The sequence below is a fragment of the Colletotrichum siamense genome (assembly GCF_013390195.1).
Source record: "Colletotrichum siamense strain Cg363 chromosome Unknown KSG_Cg363_contig03, whole genome shotgun sequence".
NCBI lineage: Eukaryota > Fungi > Ascomycota > Sordariomycetes > Glomerellales > Glomerellaceae > Colletotrichum > Colletotrichum siamense.
The window spans coordinates 3752655-3768187 of NW_023501016.1; the positions used below are offsets into that span (position 1 = coordinate 3752655).

The window sequence follows — 15533 nt, forward strand, 5'->3', positions numbered from 1 at the left end:
TCTCTCTCTTTACCCTCTGTCATTCACGAACCTTCCTGTCTTTCGAAATATCTCGCAAGAAACAAGGTAGGGGGCGACAGATGGAGGAGTTCACCATAAAAACAATTAAAGCGGCTAGACCTGCATTAGACCCCGTGTCTCAATGGGCATGTCTTAGACATGAGCCGACGCCCTGTCACGCTTTTTACTCACCGCTTTAGGCCATTTTATTCTGACTTCTCAGCCCGCCACATGGAGCTCGGCGGGACTCAAACCCTAGGGAAGGCCGCATCTCAACATGCAAACGGTGCCTTAGTCTCAATGACCCGGCGGAAACCACGGCTGGCGCGCTTGACTTGTGCATTACCACCGATAATACAGACTGGAGACCCAGATGAACACGCGGGGTATCATGCTTGCGACTTCAAGTCTGTCTCAGTTGAGACCCGCAGCCGGAGGTTGGCGATGCATCAAATTATCAGAGTACAGCAGACGGGAAGAATGCGGGAAAGCGGAAACGTCGGTTAATGCTGTGCTGGCTAATCTGTCAATCGGGAAGCTGTGTTTTGGTTTCACGGACGACGCTTTCTTATGAAAATTCTCGAGAACATTTTCCCAGGCCGGAGGGACTATAAGTTGAAGGGACGGCCCTGACCTCGAAATCATGACAGCCTTCCTAAGTCGCCAAACTCCCTTCGACTACCTCGAGCGCCGGCCGCACAATGTATTTCTCCAGTCTCCTAGCTGGTTTGGCTTTTGCCTCCCCGTCATTAGGTTATGCAATCCCTTTAGCTAAACCAGCCCTTGCCTCGCGGCAATGGGTCTATGAGATTCCGTCCAAGGACAGCATCGTCATCAAGCAACACGAGGCAGCGCGTGCAGCTCTGATGCAACTGGAGGATACAGAGAGACAAGGTCACACCTCTGGTCGAAAACTAATTCGGAGTTATCGCTGACTGGTAGTGTAGATGCTCAATTCAGGAAAAGCCTTTCTGAGGTTTGTGGGAAAGCAGACAACATCACCAGAGCCATCCGACTGAACGAAACCAACACAATCTGGCGTGAAAATGGTGGCTACGCTGGTGAAATGTTTTCCAAGGCCCGTGAGACAATCCTCCAAACGAAACTCTGGAAGATCGTCGATGGCATGCCCAAGGGCGCGTTGTTGCACGCCCACCTGACTGCCATGCTCCCTTACGATGCCTTGCTAGATGTGGTCATGGAGACAGAAAACATGGGATTCTGGGCATCGCAAAGTCTCAACAGCCCGGAGGCTCGCAATAAATCCAAGTTTGAGTTCTCCTACCGTGGTAAGGATTTCAAGAGCGCTGCCAACCCTGCCAGCGTTTACGCGGCGGAATACCAACCCTACAACACATCCACCAACGAGAAAATTTACATGGACGTCAAGGCTGCAGCCGACCAATACCCAGACGGTGGTTCCAAGGAATTCCGCAAGTTTGTCAAGAGCAAGATGGTGGTCCTGCCAGAGGAGGCCACGCACCACGAGCTCGGCGTTGACGACATCTGGAAGAAGTTCCAATCCGCCTTCGAACCTGCGGGTACAATGCTGACTTACGAGCCCATCGTGCGCAGGTTCTGGCAGCTTCTGTTCAACAAGCTCGCTGAGAACAGAATCAGTTGGGTTGAGATACGCGCTGGAGGTTCCCGCGGAAAGCTTGTGCCCCAGAACCAGGTGAATGCTACGAATGATCCAAGTGTGTGGTGGACGGTCATGAACGACGAGCTTCAGAATTTCACCAGCACTCGAGCCGAAAACTCGACGCATCCCTTCCATGGAGCCCGTGTCATCTGGTCCGACTCGCGAAGCAAGACACAATCTAAGCTGAAAGAGAGTGAGTGAATCGTTCAACCATGTTTCCAGTTGTCGAGATTTCAAAGACTGACTCCTGAGTCGCAGGCATGACCGATCTGTTTGCCATGAAAAAGGAGTTCCCTCTCCTGTTCAGCGGATACGACGTCGTTGCTCAAGAGGATCTGGGCCGCACCTTGTTGGACATGGCCCCGGAGCTACTTTGGTTCCAAGAAGAGGCCAGGAGACATGATGTCACACTGCCGTTCTTCTTCCACGCAGGCGAAACCCTCGGAGATGGAAATTCGACTGACGATAATCTGTTTGATGCCCTCCTTCTGGGTACACGGAGAATTGGCCACGGGTTCTCATTGTATAAACATCCTATGCTGATTGATCAAGCCGTCAAGAAGAACGTCATGGTCGAGGTGTGCCCCATCTCGAACGAGGTCCTTCGGCTGGCGACGGATATTCTCCACCATCCTCTCCCGGCCATGATTGCGCATGGCGTCCCCACGGCCATCAGCAATGATGATCCAGCGATGCTGGGCCAAGACTCAGCCGGCCTGAGTTTTGATTTCTACCAAGTCATACAGGGTTTTGACAATGTTGGACTCGCTGGACTGGTATGAAGCTCCTCCCACCCTCTTTGTGTATGTCGACAAGCCATTCTGACACGCCATAACAGGGCGCACTGGCGCAGAACAGTCTCCGATGGTCCAACTTCGAGGACCAGAATGACAAGGATTGGGAGCTGGGTATTACACTTGGTTCAGATGCACCAAGTGTGAAGGGCGCTCGCATTCGCGAGTGGAATGCGCAGTGGAATAATTACTGCCAGCAGATCGTGGATGAGTACGGGGCGGAATGGGGTTCATGAGATGGATTGATCGCTTCGATTTTGAGTGGCCAGTATTCTACCAGGCCTTCTGTTTCTGTCTTCTTGTACAAGGGCTGCTGGTGCACCTACTGTTCCTATGATGGTCTATAATTAAAGTTATTGAGATACACAACGGCACTTGTCTGTGTGTCTGTCTACTAATTTACTGGCCTGTTGCTGTTCACCCGTTTCCTTGCTCTCTCTACTGCTGTTCTCCCTAGTCTTCCCGCGCCTATCCCGGGTGTTTATCACTTAGGGTGTAAAGCAGAGGACAAGAAGGCTAGATAGCAGGCACATCACGCGACAGGTAAGAGAATTATCCGAAAAAACTAAGCAGAAAGCAAGCCGGAGGCAGCAGAGACATGCGATATTTGACTTACAGATGTCTCAGCTGTGCCTTTTGGTTGGGTGAACAGAATTCGCGCATTGTGATTGGTCACACTCCACTAGTACCACGACTTGGTCGCACAATCTGGTTGACTTCAACACTGAGTCTTGATATCCATGATGACAATGATCGAATGTCTATCATCAGAATCAAGCAACTGCTGTAATAGTTCCAGGGTTCAAGCTCCAAATTTGCAGGGGTGTTTCAAGGGCCGATGAACCATGGCTATCGCTACTGTGGCTGAGCTCGCACCTCAGATAACGCAATCGCTCTGGGAGCTAGGACCCCGGCCCAGCTCCCTCTTGCGTGATTAGGAATCATCGACCAAGCATCGACTCAAGCTGGGTCTGCGCAACAAACGCAGCATCTTGGTCTCTTCTGCGAACCTTGGCGATCCAAAGTGCCTCCTGACAGGATTGGCGGAATAGTTGGACTTCCATATCTGACTAAGATAAAACGGCTCGTTTCTTATCTATCGGGACAAAGCAAAGCAACCGCTGATTACGAACTCTCATCGAGGGCACTTCAAACCATACAATACAGCGAGATCTTGGGGCTCAACTGAATACCTTTCTCACGTTTCGATTCAATCATGGATGAGAAGCATCGTGTCTTCGATGAGGAGGCCCCCCGGCCAGCCCGCCGAGGCCCCTCCCCCGCGAAGAAGCTCGCTGTGAGCGGAGTCTTGCTGCTCCTCGTTTCTTACATGCTTCTAGGCCAAAAGATGAAGTCGTGTGGCCATCAATCTAGGAAGCCTTGGGGACCGCCTCTTACGGTTGAGGAGAGGGCTCAAAATATCCTCAACCACAACCCACTGATTGGTAAGCGGACAGGTCGTCCGGTGTCATTGAGTGCCTATTGACGTTGGACTTAGATGGACACAATGATCTTCCCATTCTTGTGCGAGCAGTGTATGGCAACCATATTTACGACAAGAAGTTCACCGAGCCCTTTGAGAACGGCGGCATGGTTGCACATGTGGATCTTCCTAGACTTCGTAAGGGCCAGAACGGCGGTGCCTTCTGGAGCGTGTACACTCCCTGCCCGGCCAACGGCAGTGACTTCTCTGACGGAAATTACGCCGAGAGTAAGTCTCCCAACTGTGGTTCATTCAAATGTGCTTCGAAGCGGTCTCTAACGCGTCATCATAGGCGTCCAATGGACTCTTGACCAAATTGACGTGATGACCCGTATCAAGGAAGCCTACCCCAAGGACTTCTCACCTAACCTTGACAGCGACGAGGCATTGGCGGCTTTCGCAAAGGGCCAGCTGATCTCTCCTCTTGGCGTTGAGGGTCTTCATCAGATTGGAAACCGCGTTACTAACCTTCGCCGATACCACGCTTTGGGCGTCCGCTACTCAACCCTCACGCACAACTGTCACAACAAGTTTGCCGACGCCGCGCTTCTCGAGAGTCCCTTCCGCAAGGCAGAGCCCCTCTGGAACGGTCTCAGCCCCCTGGGTCGCCAGGTCATTCACGAGATGAACCGCATTGGTCTCCTTGTTGATCTCTCGCACACCAGGTACGTGCCTTCACATGACAAGCTGAGGTCTGGCTAACCTTATTATGAACCAGTGAGGATACCCAGCGCGACGTTCTTGGTGGCAAGGGATGGGAGGGCAGCAAGGCTCCCATCATGTACTCTCACAGCTCCGCCTTCAGCGTCTGCCCTCACCCGCGCAACGTCAAGGATGACGTGCTCAAGCTGGTCAAGGAGAACAACGGAATCGTGATGGTCAACTTTGCTCCCGACTTCATCTCCTGCGTCGACACTGGGAGGAAGAACGGTGTTCCTGAGTTGTATCCCGCCAACGTGACGCTGCATCAGGTTGTGAGACATGTTCTTCACATTGGCAACCTCATCGGCTTCGACCACGTTGGATTCGGGTCTGATTTTGACGGCATTGGTTCCGTCCCCAAGGGCTTGGAGGACGTTTCCAAATATCCCGACCTTGTTGCCGCGCTCCTCCAGGAGGGGCTCAGCGACGAAGACGCGGCCAAGGTTGTTGGCGGCAATATCCTTCGCGTCTGGAAGGACGCTGAAGTTGTCGCCGCTAAGCTCCAGCAGGAGGGCGCACCCGTTCTGGAGGATGACCTGCCGAAGCTGGAGTTCGAGTAAACACCGAATCCGAGCTTGCATATGTGTATAATAGCTTTCGCCGTCTCAGACAGCATGGACGTCCCCGTGCCGTAGTACAAGTGGTATAGTTGATCATATTCATACAATTCCGGGCGCGGTTGCGCTCTCGCGTCTATCTTGTACACCCGATGGTCTCATGTGTCGGCGGCCCATCTCGTAAACTCCAAACCATTTTTGCCATCAAAATCCCCGTCTCGTGCCTGCCCTCAAGGTCTCTTAAAAGGATCTCTTAGCGCGGTTCAGCTTCTTCGCCGTCTCGATCTGGGTTCTTGTGCGCTGTCCTCTCGTGGGCAGACCCATAGCGTGTCGTCTTCCGCGGTAGGAACCCATGTCCTTTAGTCTTCCAATGTTTTCCCTAATAATCTTGCGCGCGTCGGTTTCTATCGTCATCGTTGACAGTTCTGCCGTAAGGGCCGTGACTGTTCTGGGGGCGAGGGAGCCGACTTTTGCGAGCGGGTGGATCGAGTACTTGGCGAGAATGCGTTCTGATGTGCTCGGTCCGAGAGCGTAGAAGGACTGAAGAGCTTTCTGCAGAGGCGAAGCGCATCAGCATTGTCGCAGCATGGGTGTGGTTTGCATCGGCCGAAGAAGAGGCCTTACCTTGACGAGCTTCTGCTCAGAAAAGTTGACACCCAGAATGAAAACCTGCAGACCAAGTTAGTGATAAGCTAATTGAGAGCGTCAAAAAGCGCATGTCATACCATTTTGCCGGTTTGTCGCTGTGGATTTCAAGAACTGCTGCTGCACCGTCAAAATTGCCTCTTTGGACTGGCGACCGAATCACGAACTTTCGAAATCATCAACGCTGCACGGAGAGTCGGCGCCGGAAGATAGTGGATCCCAAGCGCGGTGGCCTTCAGCGGGCAGTGTGGCTGCATTGACAGATCCGCCAGACCCTTGAGTTCTCAAGAGAGGCGCATCCACTTGGACGGATTGCGTCTCCCCATTGGGCAGTCTCGGCCACCAGGGTCCGAGCTCGAGTTCCTCATTCGGTGCTTCAGAGAGGGGAGTTTGAAACGTAGCTTCAAAGCCGCCCTTCCCAGTCTCCGTCTCCCGGGGTGTGCTTCTTCTTACTGACCTACTTAAACACAAACCTGTCCTTTGGTTTCCCATCCCAGAAGACATCCCGCATCAACTTCCTCAACCCCAACTGATCGACCTGGTGTCTAGCTACCCCGGATCGTATCGCCCACCATGTTCAACCTTCGGAGACTCGTCTCCGCCCTCCTGCTCGCCGGCGTGGCGCTGGCTTTCTTCGCCCAGACGGCCGAGGCCGGCAAGGGCCCCAAGATCACCCACAAGGTCTACTTCGACATCACCCACGGCGATGAGCCCCTTGGCCGCGTTGTCATGGGTCTGTACGGCAAGACTGTCCCCAAGACCGCTGAGAACTTCCGCGCTCTCGCCACCGGCGAGAAGGGCTTCGGCTACGAGGGATCTACTTTCCACCGTGTTATCAAGCAGTTCATGATCCAGGGTGGTGACTTCACCAAGGGCGACGGCACCGGTGGCAAGTCCAGTGAGTAGCATCGCTGAGGAATGCTGTCGGCTACCGGCTAACAACGACGCAGTCTACGGCGAGAAGTTCGCCGACGAGAACTTCAAGCTCAAGCACTCCAAGAAGGGTCTCCTGTCTATGGCCAACGCCGGCAAGGACACCAACGGCTCCCAGTTCTTCATCACTACCGTCATCACCTCGTAAGACGCCCTCCTGATCAATACAGTGAAACCTAAGCTAACCCCGACCTTCACAGTTGGCTCGATGGCCGCCACGTCGTCTTCGGCGAGGTCCTCGAGGGCTACGACATCGTCGAGAAGATCGAGCAGGCTGAGACCCAGCCTGGCGACCGTCCCGTCAAGACTATCAAGATTGCCAAGAGCGGAGAGCTGGAGGTTCCCCCTGAAGGTATCCACGTGGAACTCTGAGCACGTACTGTGACTCCCGTCGCCCTCACTTTCACGCATGTTACACACGAGACATGTACACACACCATCGATGTCCCCGCAGTCGTTCATTCCTCCCGACAAGACTCCAAATACAAATCCAAGAGTGTTGATGTGCTGATGGCTACGCCCCTGGCGCTGCAGGCGAATACGGCCATAGCGAGTTTGCTTCAGGTTACTCCAACGAAGATGCCCCCTTGGAGGTCGGTTCCGGCGAGGGCTGGTCCCTCCTTCAGAAGGCTTTCTTCCTTGGCGTCGTTGTTGCTCTCATCGCTGTCTACATGAAGGTCAGCAAGAACAGAGCCGCGAAGGAGGATGTCGGCTACGAGAAGACGATGGCTTAGATGATAGTGGAGGAATACGCGGCAGTTCCCACGATAAGCAAAGAAATCAAGACAAAAACTGTCCAACAAGAACAGGAGAACAGCCAGGCATATTTTTGTATTGAGTGCATGTGTGACGTTGAATTGTAGTTTGAGATTGGCTTTAAGTTCTCCATGAGATCAGCCCAATAGCTGGGACGCCCACATGCGAAAGCGCATCACGTGTGGGGTCGCCCAAAAATTTCCCGTGCCCAAAACTTCGACTCAGACAAGCGCAACGAGAGGCAGACAAGATTTCGCTGCAAAAGTCACTCCTGCACCTGCCCAAAATGAAGCTTCTCAGTCTCAACTTCTTGACTTGCGCAGCCAAGGCCTGCAAGGTCTCGGCGGCCTCGTTTCCCCTCCACCCCAAGGACGCAGAGCTGGTGGAAGACGACATCGAGGTCAACCCCCAGCTGCTACTCAACGTCCTGCCCCGCTTAGACTGGGCCGCGCTGCGAACGAATGCGACCGAGGTGAGTTTATATATTGTCCTTTACATTTGTGCATTTACATCTGGGCCCCAAAGTAGACAGATTTTGTCCCGTCTGTTCTGTTTTTTCATCTCGTCAGTCACACCATGGTACCAGGGTTGCCTGAGCACACACGCCGGCGACGACCGTTTCGGACACTGCTGAAAAAATCTCATACATGATTGAATGAATGAGCAATGCGCTGACCACCACTCACAGCTGGGCTTCCCCGAACTTCCTGCTGAGCCCCCCTCAGCTGAGCAGCTCCAGGGCGACGAGAAGATGCTCAAGGACCTGCACCACCTGCTCATGGAGACGCAGATCATGGAGGGCAAGCTGGTCTGCGGCAACTGTGGGCACGAGTACGCCATCCGCGAAGGTATCGCCAACTTCTTGTTGCCAAGCCACCTCGTCTAAGCGTATTGCATGATGAACGGCAAGGAAGATGAGGGCGAGGGACGTTGATTGAGTCACTTTGGCTTCGCGGCATGACGGAACGGGGGAGGAACGTTTAGAAGACCCATGATTGCGGTGGCCGCGGACTAGATACGGCCAACAGGCGTTTACGGAGTTTCACATCATGAAAACTTGGGAGGTGGCTGCAGAGAGAACAAGAAAAAAGTCCATTTTATAGAATACGTTCATGCCATTCGCGGAACAATGACAAGGTCACTCACTAACTAACCCCGACAGCCATTGCTCTAATCATTTCGGTTCGATCCAGCTGTGGACCTGTGACGTCCCTTCCCCTTGCTTTAAACATGCCTACCGAGTAAACTCCCATGATGTTAAAAAGAAAATACATGCCGCGATACGAGCGCCGTGAAAACGTTTGAGGTTCTCGATCGTGCGTGGGTGGTATACATCTAGATGTTCTTCTTCTGGGCGGCGGGACCCATCTCCTTCTCGAAAGATCCGTAGGGGATGTCGAGACTGGCGAGGGCGTTGATGCCAACACCGAGAATGGAGAAGAGGACGATGGCTGCCACCAAGGCGTGGAAGATGCCTGCACATACGTTAGCATTTCTTGAGTCCACCAAATGCAACGACGAGACATACCAGGAGAGAAGAAGACGTATTTCTCAAACAGGGGCAGCTTCTCCCACTTGGTCTCGTTCTTGTCCTTGCGGACCTGCAACAGGCTGGCCTCGTGACGCTTCAGCTCGGCGTGAAGGGGCTCCTCGGGGAACTCGGCCTGGTAAGTTGGCTCAGATGGGCTGGCGAGGTAGATGACCGTGTACGAGTCGGAGGTCTTGCGCAACTTCTCGAGGCTCTGGCCGAGGACGTGGTCGTTGTCGGCGAGCGTGGAGGCTCTCTCGCTGGCGTCGCGGCCAAGGGGCGCGAGCCTCGTCTGGTCGATCTCGATCTTCTTGCTGCCGCACGCCTTGTGGAGGTACTCGGCGACGCTGTCGACCTTAACCTCGCCTACGACCTCTGCGACGCTGTAAACGCCGCGGATATCCTTGGAAGAGATTGCGCGGCAGAGGTTGGGGGAGCGGCAGTCGCCGCCGTCAGGGCCGCGAATGTCGGCCGCGTTGGCGTTTGGCTGGGAGACGACGAGGTAGCGGTCGGTCGGGCAGGAGGAGAGGAGGTCTTGAACGGACTTAAGGACCTGGGACTCGGTCTGGAGCTGGGCGGCGTTGGAGGCGGACTTCGCGAAGCTGGAGAGATCGATGGGTTAGCATGATGTCGAGTCGAGGGGCGGATGTTGTTCGGGCACGTACTCTGCGGTCGAGAGCATTACGAAGGGAGAGGAGTCGGTGAAGGCTTGCGCCGTGGCGCAGAAGGCCATCAGGCCTGCTGTTCTTGAAAGACGCATGGCTGGCTGTTTGGGGGATTGCTGTTCGAAGATGAGCCTGGTCTTCGATGCGATGTCTTCGTAGTGCTGCTGGACGTACGCTGGCTGCAGGACGACGCATGGCCAAGGTACCTTACCTGAGCTTCGAACGTTTGAGCCTTACGTAACCATGATCCGCAGCAATCTGATATATGCATATTTGGTCATACATCTGTAGACTCGGCTATATGCATCAAGCCTGGATATTATTGTGTCTTTGTTTCGTTCTTTCTTTGTCTCGATAAATGTGTTGCTTTATTCTCGAAGCGGTTTGTTTTCTTGTCTGTACTTCTAGATATTGCGTCGTCAGGGTGCAAATTCCCTTTCAACATAGAGATGTAGCCCAGATAGATATCTGAGCTTCCTGGTTATTGTGAGGGTGGTCGCAAGACATGAGATTGTGCAGCAGTTGATTGCATAAAAAGAAGACCAAGGTAGAGCTCAATAGCATTCCTTCACGATCGAATTGTATGACACCGTCTTGGTGAGTTGAACTGTACAAAAATGAAGTACGAAGGACACTTGGAATTCTGATCGAAGTTCCTTAACAAAAGGCTCAATACATTCAGGAATAAAGTACAGCTGTCCGTCTTGCTATTAGTTCTTTGGTCTGGGCACGGAATGATACGGTATGAATTGAAACAATACGATTGCCATTGATAGCTTGATCCGTTTCCCAGCTTGTACAGGCAAACGGTTGCCTTACATCGGCCAACGCTGAAAGACTTCCGACAGGGGCAGAATCCAGTAAACCAATGCCGATGTCACCTGGTCTCACTGACAGATGCAGGTCGAGCGAGGTCCCTCCAGCGCATTTAGCTCCTCGGCTTGGCCCGCATCAGTGGACCCTACAGAGGCCGCAGCGGCAGGGTCCCTCCCCCAGCCCCCAACCCGGGCACCTGCAAGGCTGCAAGTTCGCCGCTCTAAAAAATTCAGTCCAAGGTCCAAGACCACCACCACGAACGAATCCGCGACTGCAAACCCCGATTTCAGAAACAGCAACACCACCACCACAAACCAACCATGTTCGCCAGACCCCGACCGAAAAAGTCCGCGCTGCCGCCGCCGCCCAAGAAGCGCAAGGCCGAGTCCGCGGTCGAGGAGGTCAACTTCGATTTCGATGCGCGGCAGGATTACTTGACCGGTTTTCACAAGCGCAAGCTGCAGCGCGTAAAGTTTGCGCAGGAGCAGGCGGCCAAGAAGGCGAGGGAGGAGAAGATCGAGATGAGAAAACAGGTAAGGATCTGTATTGGTCATCGTTGCCTCGTCTCAGGTGAATGTCGCTAATACGAGGCAATCACAGGTAAAGCAAGAACGGCAAAAGGAAGTCGAGGAGCATGTCAAGGCCGTCAACGCACTGCTCCAAGAGGCGCAGGCCGCGGACTCAGACAACGACCAGGAAATTTCAGACTTTGAAGAGTGGGACGGCATTGAAGACCAGGGCAAGGAGCAAGCGGCGCAGACAGACATCGTGGACTACGAAGACGAGTACATAGACGAAGATCGGTATACCACGGTCAAGGTTGAGGCCATCGCCGTCACACGAGACGGTCTCGAGAAGCTCAACCAAGACAGCGACGAGGAAGCGAATGACGAAGACAAGGACAAGACAGAAAATCCTGCAGCGGACAAGCCGGCGGCAAAGAAGAAGACGTTTAAGGACAGGCCAAAGAAGCCCAAGTTCCGCTACGAGTCAAAGCTGGAGAGACAAGTTGGCGACAGGAAGCTGAAGGCCAAGAAGAAGGCCAAGTTCAAGAAATAAGGAGGGTATAAACTCGGATTTGTGGTTCAGAAGCTGCCAATAAGATACCTCACACGCCCAGCGTGGTTCGACGAGATGCTTGTGTTTTCTCCTCGAGACTTTCATAGACCGAGGCATTTCAGGCAGAACATGATTCTTGTTGACGGGGGTTACAAAAAAAGGAGTAAAAACAAGGCTGCTATAACTCGGTCGCAAAACGTCCCGTCACTTGCAATCCACCGCTATCGGGATCGCTTGCTCAGGTCCCCCAAGCGAGGTGTTCCAGGCCAGAAATCTATCACAACGAAAAAGCCTTGCACGAATTGACTCCCCCGTGAGAGACACAGGCTTAGATGTTGCCAATCTCGTTCTGGAAGTCCTCGAGCTCCTTCTGGACTTGGGTGTACTTCTTGGACATCTCCTCGTACTTGGACTCCCACTGGTCGCGCTCCGACTCGAGAGCCTGGACCTTGCGCTCGAAGTGGCCGGCCTTGACGTCGGTTTGTCGGAGCCTGTGGAAAAAGACGGTGTAAGTAACGAGATTCATCGGTGGGGCGGGTTTTAATGAACACGAAGGGGGGGTCGGTCGGGGGGTGGTCGAAGACTAGGGAAAAGGGGGGGAAATATTTGGACGGTTCGATGACAGGGTCCAGAACGTACTTCTCGTTGGCTTCGCGAAGGGTCTTGTCCGCCTCCTCGGCCTCCTCCTCGAGGAGCTGGAGTCTTCGCTGAAGAGTCTCGTTTTGTGTGCCAGTACCAGCGCTCTCGTCGGCAGCCTTCTTGAAGTCCTTAACTGCAGTCTCAAGCTTCTCGACCTCGCCCTCGAGCAGGCCGTTCTTGTGCTGGAGGGAGGTGATCTCCTGCTCCTTGGCCAGGTTCTCCTGCTCGAGCGTCTTGACTCTGGCCTGGAGCTCCTCAACCTTGGCGGCAGACTCGTCGGCCTCCAGACGGAGGGAGTTCATCTTCTGTTGAGAGGCAAAGAGAGACGTCGTCAGCAATGATCTCACGACAGCTTTCGGGAGGCGACATCCCTCCAGACCGCCGGTGGCAGCATGGTGGGGCTCGGACGTGAGGGGAAGACTTACCTCCTTGATGCGATCCATGGTGATGGTGTTGAGCTGCGAAAGACTTTGTGGTGGTTGAGGGAGGTTGAGTTCGGTGCAAGAAGAATGCGATAAGCAGTTTGTTGTAGTTGGGAATGAGACGTGATCGGGGAACGTGGAATCGCAACTGTCGGGGGATGGAAGCGGGAGGAAAGGGTGTGAGGTGTTGAAATAACTGCCCCTCTACATGCAAGTTCGCTCCAGCTGCGACCCGTGGCGGACCACCCTCAGCGTGCCAGCAGCCCCAGCCAGCGCCGGTGCCAGGGGCAAGCAATTCCTGCTGAGTGGACAGCCAGGCCTGATCTTCACACGCTCAAAGGCAGCTGCAATTGGATTAGCTCTGGCACGGGCGGTGGGGTCGGGTCAGGTGGAGTGGGGTTCTGTGGCACGGTGCAGGTCGCGGTGCGGCGGTGGCATTCATTCCATTGTGAGAGCCGAGAGAGCACTGGACAGTCTCATTCATGGCGTGGACGCTAGGTCTGAGCTTCTGCGCTTCGTTTCCCGGTCAACGCCACCAAACAGACAAATCCGTTTAGCCCCCCCATTCGCCTCTTGACGACGCAATAGTCTCGAACGAACGACAAGACAGGTGATGACAATACCACGATAGACGGCACACGACGACAACACTCACCACCGCAGCGAAACCACGAACACATCCAACCATCGACAACTCCGCCATCTGGCTCTAGGGACAATGTTGTCGATCCGAGACGAGAACGCCGTCAACGCGGCCCAGGCTGCTCGACTTGCCCCCGGAAAGAGCCAAATGGCTCCCAAGACCCCTGGAGCCCGATACCCGAAGACGCCTTTGAAGATTCCCCTCAATGATGAGAATGCCGTCAACGCAGGCAAGTCGGTGCTTGCACCCAAGTCCAAGGCGAACGGAGCTATTCAGGGCACCGCCAAGAAGCAGAACCTCGTCACTCCCTCCGGTATGCCTCTGAGATGACTGTCTTAGGAAAGAAAGAGACTGATGTTTTGGCAGAGACACGTGCTCGGGCGCCACTTGGAAACAAAACCACCAACGCAAAGGCAAAGAGCACCCAGAACACCGGAGTGAAGGACATTGTCAAGGACTTTGAGAAGACCCAGACGAAGCCCACGACCACCAAGAAGCTGAAGCAGCGGTCTCCCGGCGCTGCTCCCCTCAAGCTCGAGGTGCGAAACGACCAAGCTGGCCCTGCGGATGAGCCTGACGTGGAATATGCGCCGCCCCCGGCCAAAGACTTGCCTTACCAGTCTGACATTATTGAGGGAGACTTGACTTTCGAGGGGCTGAAGCCAGAGAACTTGCTCAAGGGCTACTACAACCACTTCTACAACCCTATGGGCGAGGACGGTGTCAGACTTCAGGACAGACAGCAGCAACAGAAGCTCAAGAAGGCCCTGAAGGAGACCGACGACCGTATTCTCCGGGACATCCAAGAGATGGACTGGTCCGTTGCTGACGTCCCCGAGACGGTAGCTTTTGGCCGGAGGAAGGCTCCCGCCCCTGCCCCCAACCCAGCCGTTGCAAAGAAGACTGTGGGAGGCAAGTACCCTCCTACCATCGCCTCTCGAAGGGCTGCATCCGCTTTGTCGATGGCCACCGGCTCTACCATCAAGCAGAGGAAGCCCGTTGAGCCCACCACCATGGCCAGAAGACCCCTTTCGTCTATTATTCCCCGCACTAGGCCTGCCAGAGCAGCTCTGGCCTCCAAGTCCTCCAACGCAGAGAGTGCTGTTGGCGAAGCGGCCTCCAGAAGCACCATTGGCTACAACAAGGGTCGTTCGGCCTCGTCCTTCGTCAGTGGACGAGCCAGGCCTGCCGCAGGAGCGCGACCTGCGTCAATGGATGTCTCCACACTTGTTCCCCGGAAGACTGTCGTCCGACGTGAGGCATCCCCAAAGAAGCCGGACGGACACGCCGAGGACGCTGAGGAACTTGGCCGCCTCCAGTTCCTCTCCATCTTTGATCCGGCCGGAGACGACGAGAACGATGTTCTCGGAAACGCTGGTCCCAAGAACGAGGACTTTGAAGATGATGAGTTCGAGATGAACTTGAACTTGTAGACACTGGTCTCTTGGTTGGCGTTTGGACAGGATTACCCTCACTTGTAAAACTTTATGGAATGGTTACGGACTAGAAGGCGTTTGGATGGCATCGTGAGCCTACAATATCACGACTACAGGAAAGACTGAAGAGGCCGAATGGCAGGCAGCCAAGGCTTGTATGAATGTATTTACTTTGTCAAACCCATAAATGGCTTTGCTGCAGGGAGGTGGCAGACGAAAGAGGGCCCATGTCCTTTGGACGCGAAGTCTTAGCTGCTTCTTTTTTAGTTGCTGGCCAGTTTGGCTCTACCTTACCGGAATGTATTGGTTGATTCCAGTTAGCTACTTGGGGGCTCACACGAATTGGTAGACTGTTGAGCAGTAAACAATGAAAGTCTTGGGAATTATCTTGAACAATTAAGCCGAATTCTCTCATTGGCTCATGACGCCAAAGTGACGGGGTAGCTTCTTTGACACCCCTGTATCTTTGGTGAGAAACGCGCAAAAGGTTCTACGCGTCGGGACCCGAATTTTGTCACGTGCCAGCTGCCAACCAGTGTCCACCAGTCCACTTGGAGGTATTCGAGTGTACCTGGCGACAGGAATGCGGTGAGCAGTACCTTGACTCTACCACCCGCCAGAGGTGCCTGAACCAAAGCAATTTACGGATACCCATGCTGCAACGGTGCTCTCCCTCGCCTTGTTCCGTGCTGGTCTCCGCTAAATCGCATCCCTGAAAGAGTTTGGACACTCTTCAACCTCCAACTTTCTGACCTCACTGCTCTATTTTTTTCCCGCCCTCGCCTTTCGTCGATCGCATCGCACGGCACACCG

The 15533-nt window shown here is 54.2% G+C and overlaps 9 protein-coding genes across 9 annotated transcripts; 6 read left to right on the top strand and 3 right to left on the bottom strand.

Annotated features, from left to right (window-relative positions):
* Nucleotides 1-701: 701 nt before the first annotated feature.
* On the top strand, nucleotides 702-2672 carry ADA2-1 (Adenosine deaminase 2; the record flags this gene model as incomplete). The annotated part of the gene is made up of 5 exons (XM_036636835.1): nucleotides 702-894; nucleotides 948-1835; nucleotides 1901-2134; nucleotides 2195-2418; nucleotides 2481-2672. 5 exons carry the CDS (start codon nucleotides 702-704, stop codon nucleotides 2670-2672), a joined length of 1731 nt encoding a protein of 576 aa, XP_036497969.1.
* Nucleotides 2673-3652: 980 nt separating this feature from the next.
* Nucleotides 3653-5181, top strand: sirJ (Dipeptidase sirJ; the record flags this gene model as incomplete). Its single annotated transcript, XM_036636836.1, has 4 exons — nucleotides 3653-3881; nucleotides 3935-4147; nucleotides 4212-4584; nucleotides 4638-5181. 4 exons carry the CDS (start codon nucleotides 3653-3655, stop codon nucleotides 5179-5181), a joined length of 1359 nt encoding a protein of 452 aa, XP_036497968.1.
* Nucleotides 5182-5418: 237 nt separating this feature from the next.
* On the bottom strand, nucleotides 5419-5906 carry CGCS363_v004988 (37S ribosomal protein SWS2; the record flags this gene model as incomplete). The annotated part of the gene is made up of 3 exons (XM_036636837.1): nucleotides 5419-5730; nucleotides 5803-5847; nucleotides 5904-5906. The coding sequence occupies 3 exons, from the start codon at nucleotides 5904-5906 to the stop codon at nucleotides 5419-5421; spliced, it is 360 nt and encodes a 119-aa protein (XP_036497973.1).
* A 490-nt stretch (nucleotides 5907-6396) lies between these two features.
* cpr2 (Peptidyl-prolyl cis-trans isomerase B) lies at nucleotides 6397-7490 on the top strand (the record flags this gene model as incomplete). Its single annotated transcript, XM_036636838.1, has 4 exons — nucleotides 6397-6721; nucleotides 6774-6900; nucleotides 6957-7108; nucleotides 7291-7490. 4 exons carry the CDS (start codon nucleotides 6397-6399, stop codon nucleotides 7488-7490), a joined length of 804 nt encoding a protein of 267 aa, XP_036497972.1.
* Nucleotides 7491-7798: 308 nt separating this feature from the next.
* Nucleotides 7799-8398, top strand: rmt-1 (Multifunctional methyltransferase subunit trm112; the record flags this gene model as incomplete). Its single annotated transcript, XM_036636839.1, has 2 exons — nucleotides 7799-7984; nucleotides 8201-8398. 2 exons carry the CDS (start codon nucleotides 7799-7801, stop codon nucleotides 8396-8398), a joined length of 384 nt encoding a protein of 127 aa, XP_036497021.1.
* A 449-nt stretch (nucleotides 8399-8847) lies between these two features.
* Nucleotides 8848-9800, bottom strand: CGCS363_v004991 (uncharacterized protein; the record flags this gene model as incomplete). Its single annotated transcript, XM_036636840.1, has 3 exons — nucleotides 8848-8987; nucleotides 9041-9642; nucleotides 9706-9800. The coding sequence occupies 3 exons, from the start codon at nucleotides 9798-9800 to the stop codon at nucleotides 8848-8850; spliced, it is 837 nt and encodes a 278-aa protein (XP_036497022.1).
* Nucleotides 9801-10841: 1041 nt separating this feature from the next.
* Nucleotides 10842-11580, top strand: RRP17 (Ribosomal RNA-processing protein 17; the record flags this gene model as incomplete). Its single annotated transcript, XM_036636841.1, has 2 exons — nucleotides 10842-11054; nucleotides 11122-11580. 2 exons carry the CDS (start codon nucleotides 10842-10844, stop codon nucleotides 11578-11580), a joined length of 672 nt encoding a protein of 223 aa, XP_036497023.1.
* A 328-nt stretch (nucleotides 11581-11908) lies between these two features.
* On the bottom strand, nucleotides 11909-12662 carry TPM2 (Tropomyosin-2; the record flags this gene model as incomplete). The annotated part of the gene is made up of 3 exons (XM_036636842.1): nucleotides 11909-12071; nucleotides 12220-12524; nucleotides 12645-12662. 3 exons carry the CDS (start codon nucleotides 12660-12662, stop codon nucleotides 11909-11911), a joined length of 486 nt encoding a protein of 161 aa, XP_036497024.1.
* A 697-nt stretch (nucleotides 12663-13359) lies between these two features.
* On the top strand, nucleotides 13360-14717 carry CGCS363_v004994 (uncharacterized protein; the record flags this gene model as incomplete). The annotated part of the gene is made up of 2 exons (XM_036636843.1): nucleotides 13360-13597; nucleotides 13651-14717. 2 exons carry the CDS (start codon nucleotides 13360-13362, stop codon nucleotides 14715-14717), a joined length of 1305 nt encoding a protein of 434 aa, XP_036497025.1.
* Between the last annotated feature and the right edge of the window lie 816 nt (nucleotides 14718-15533).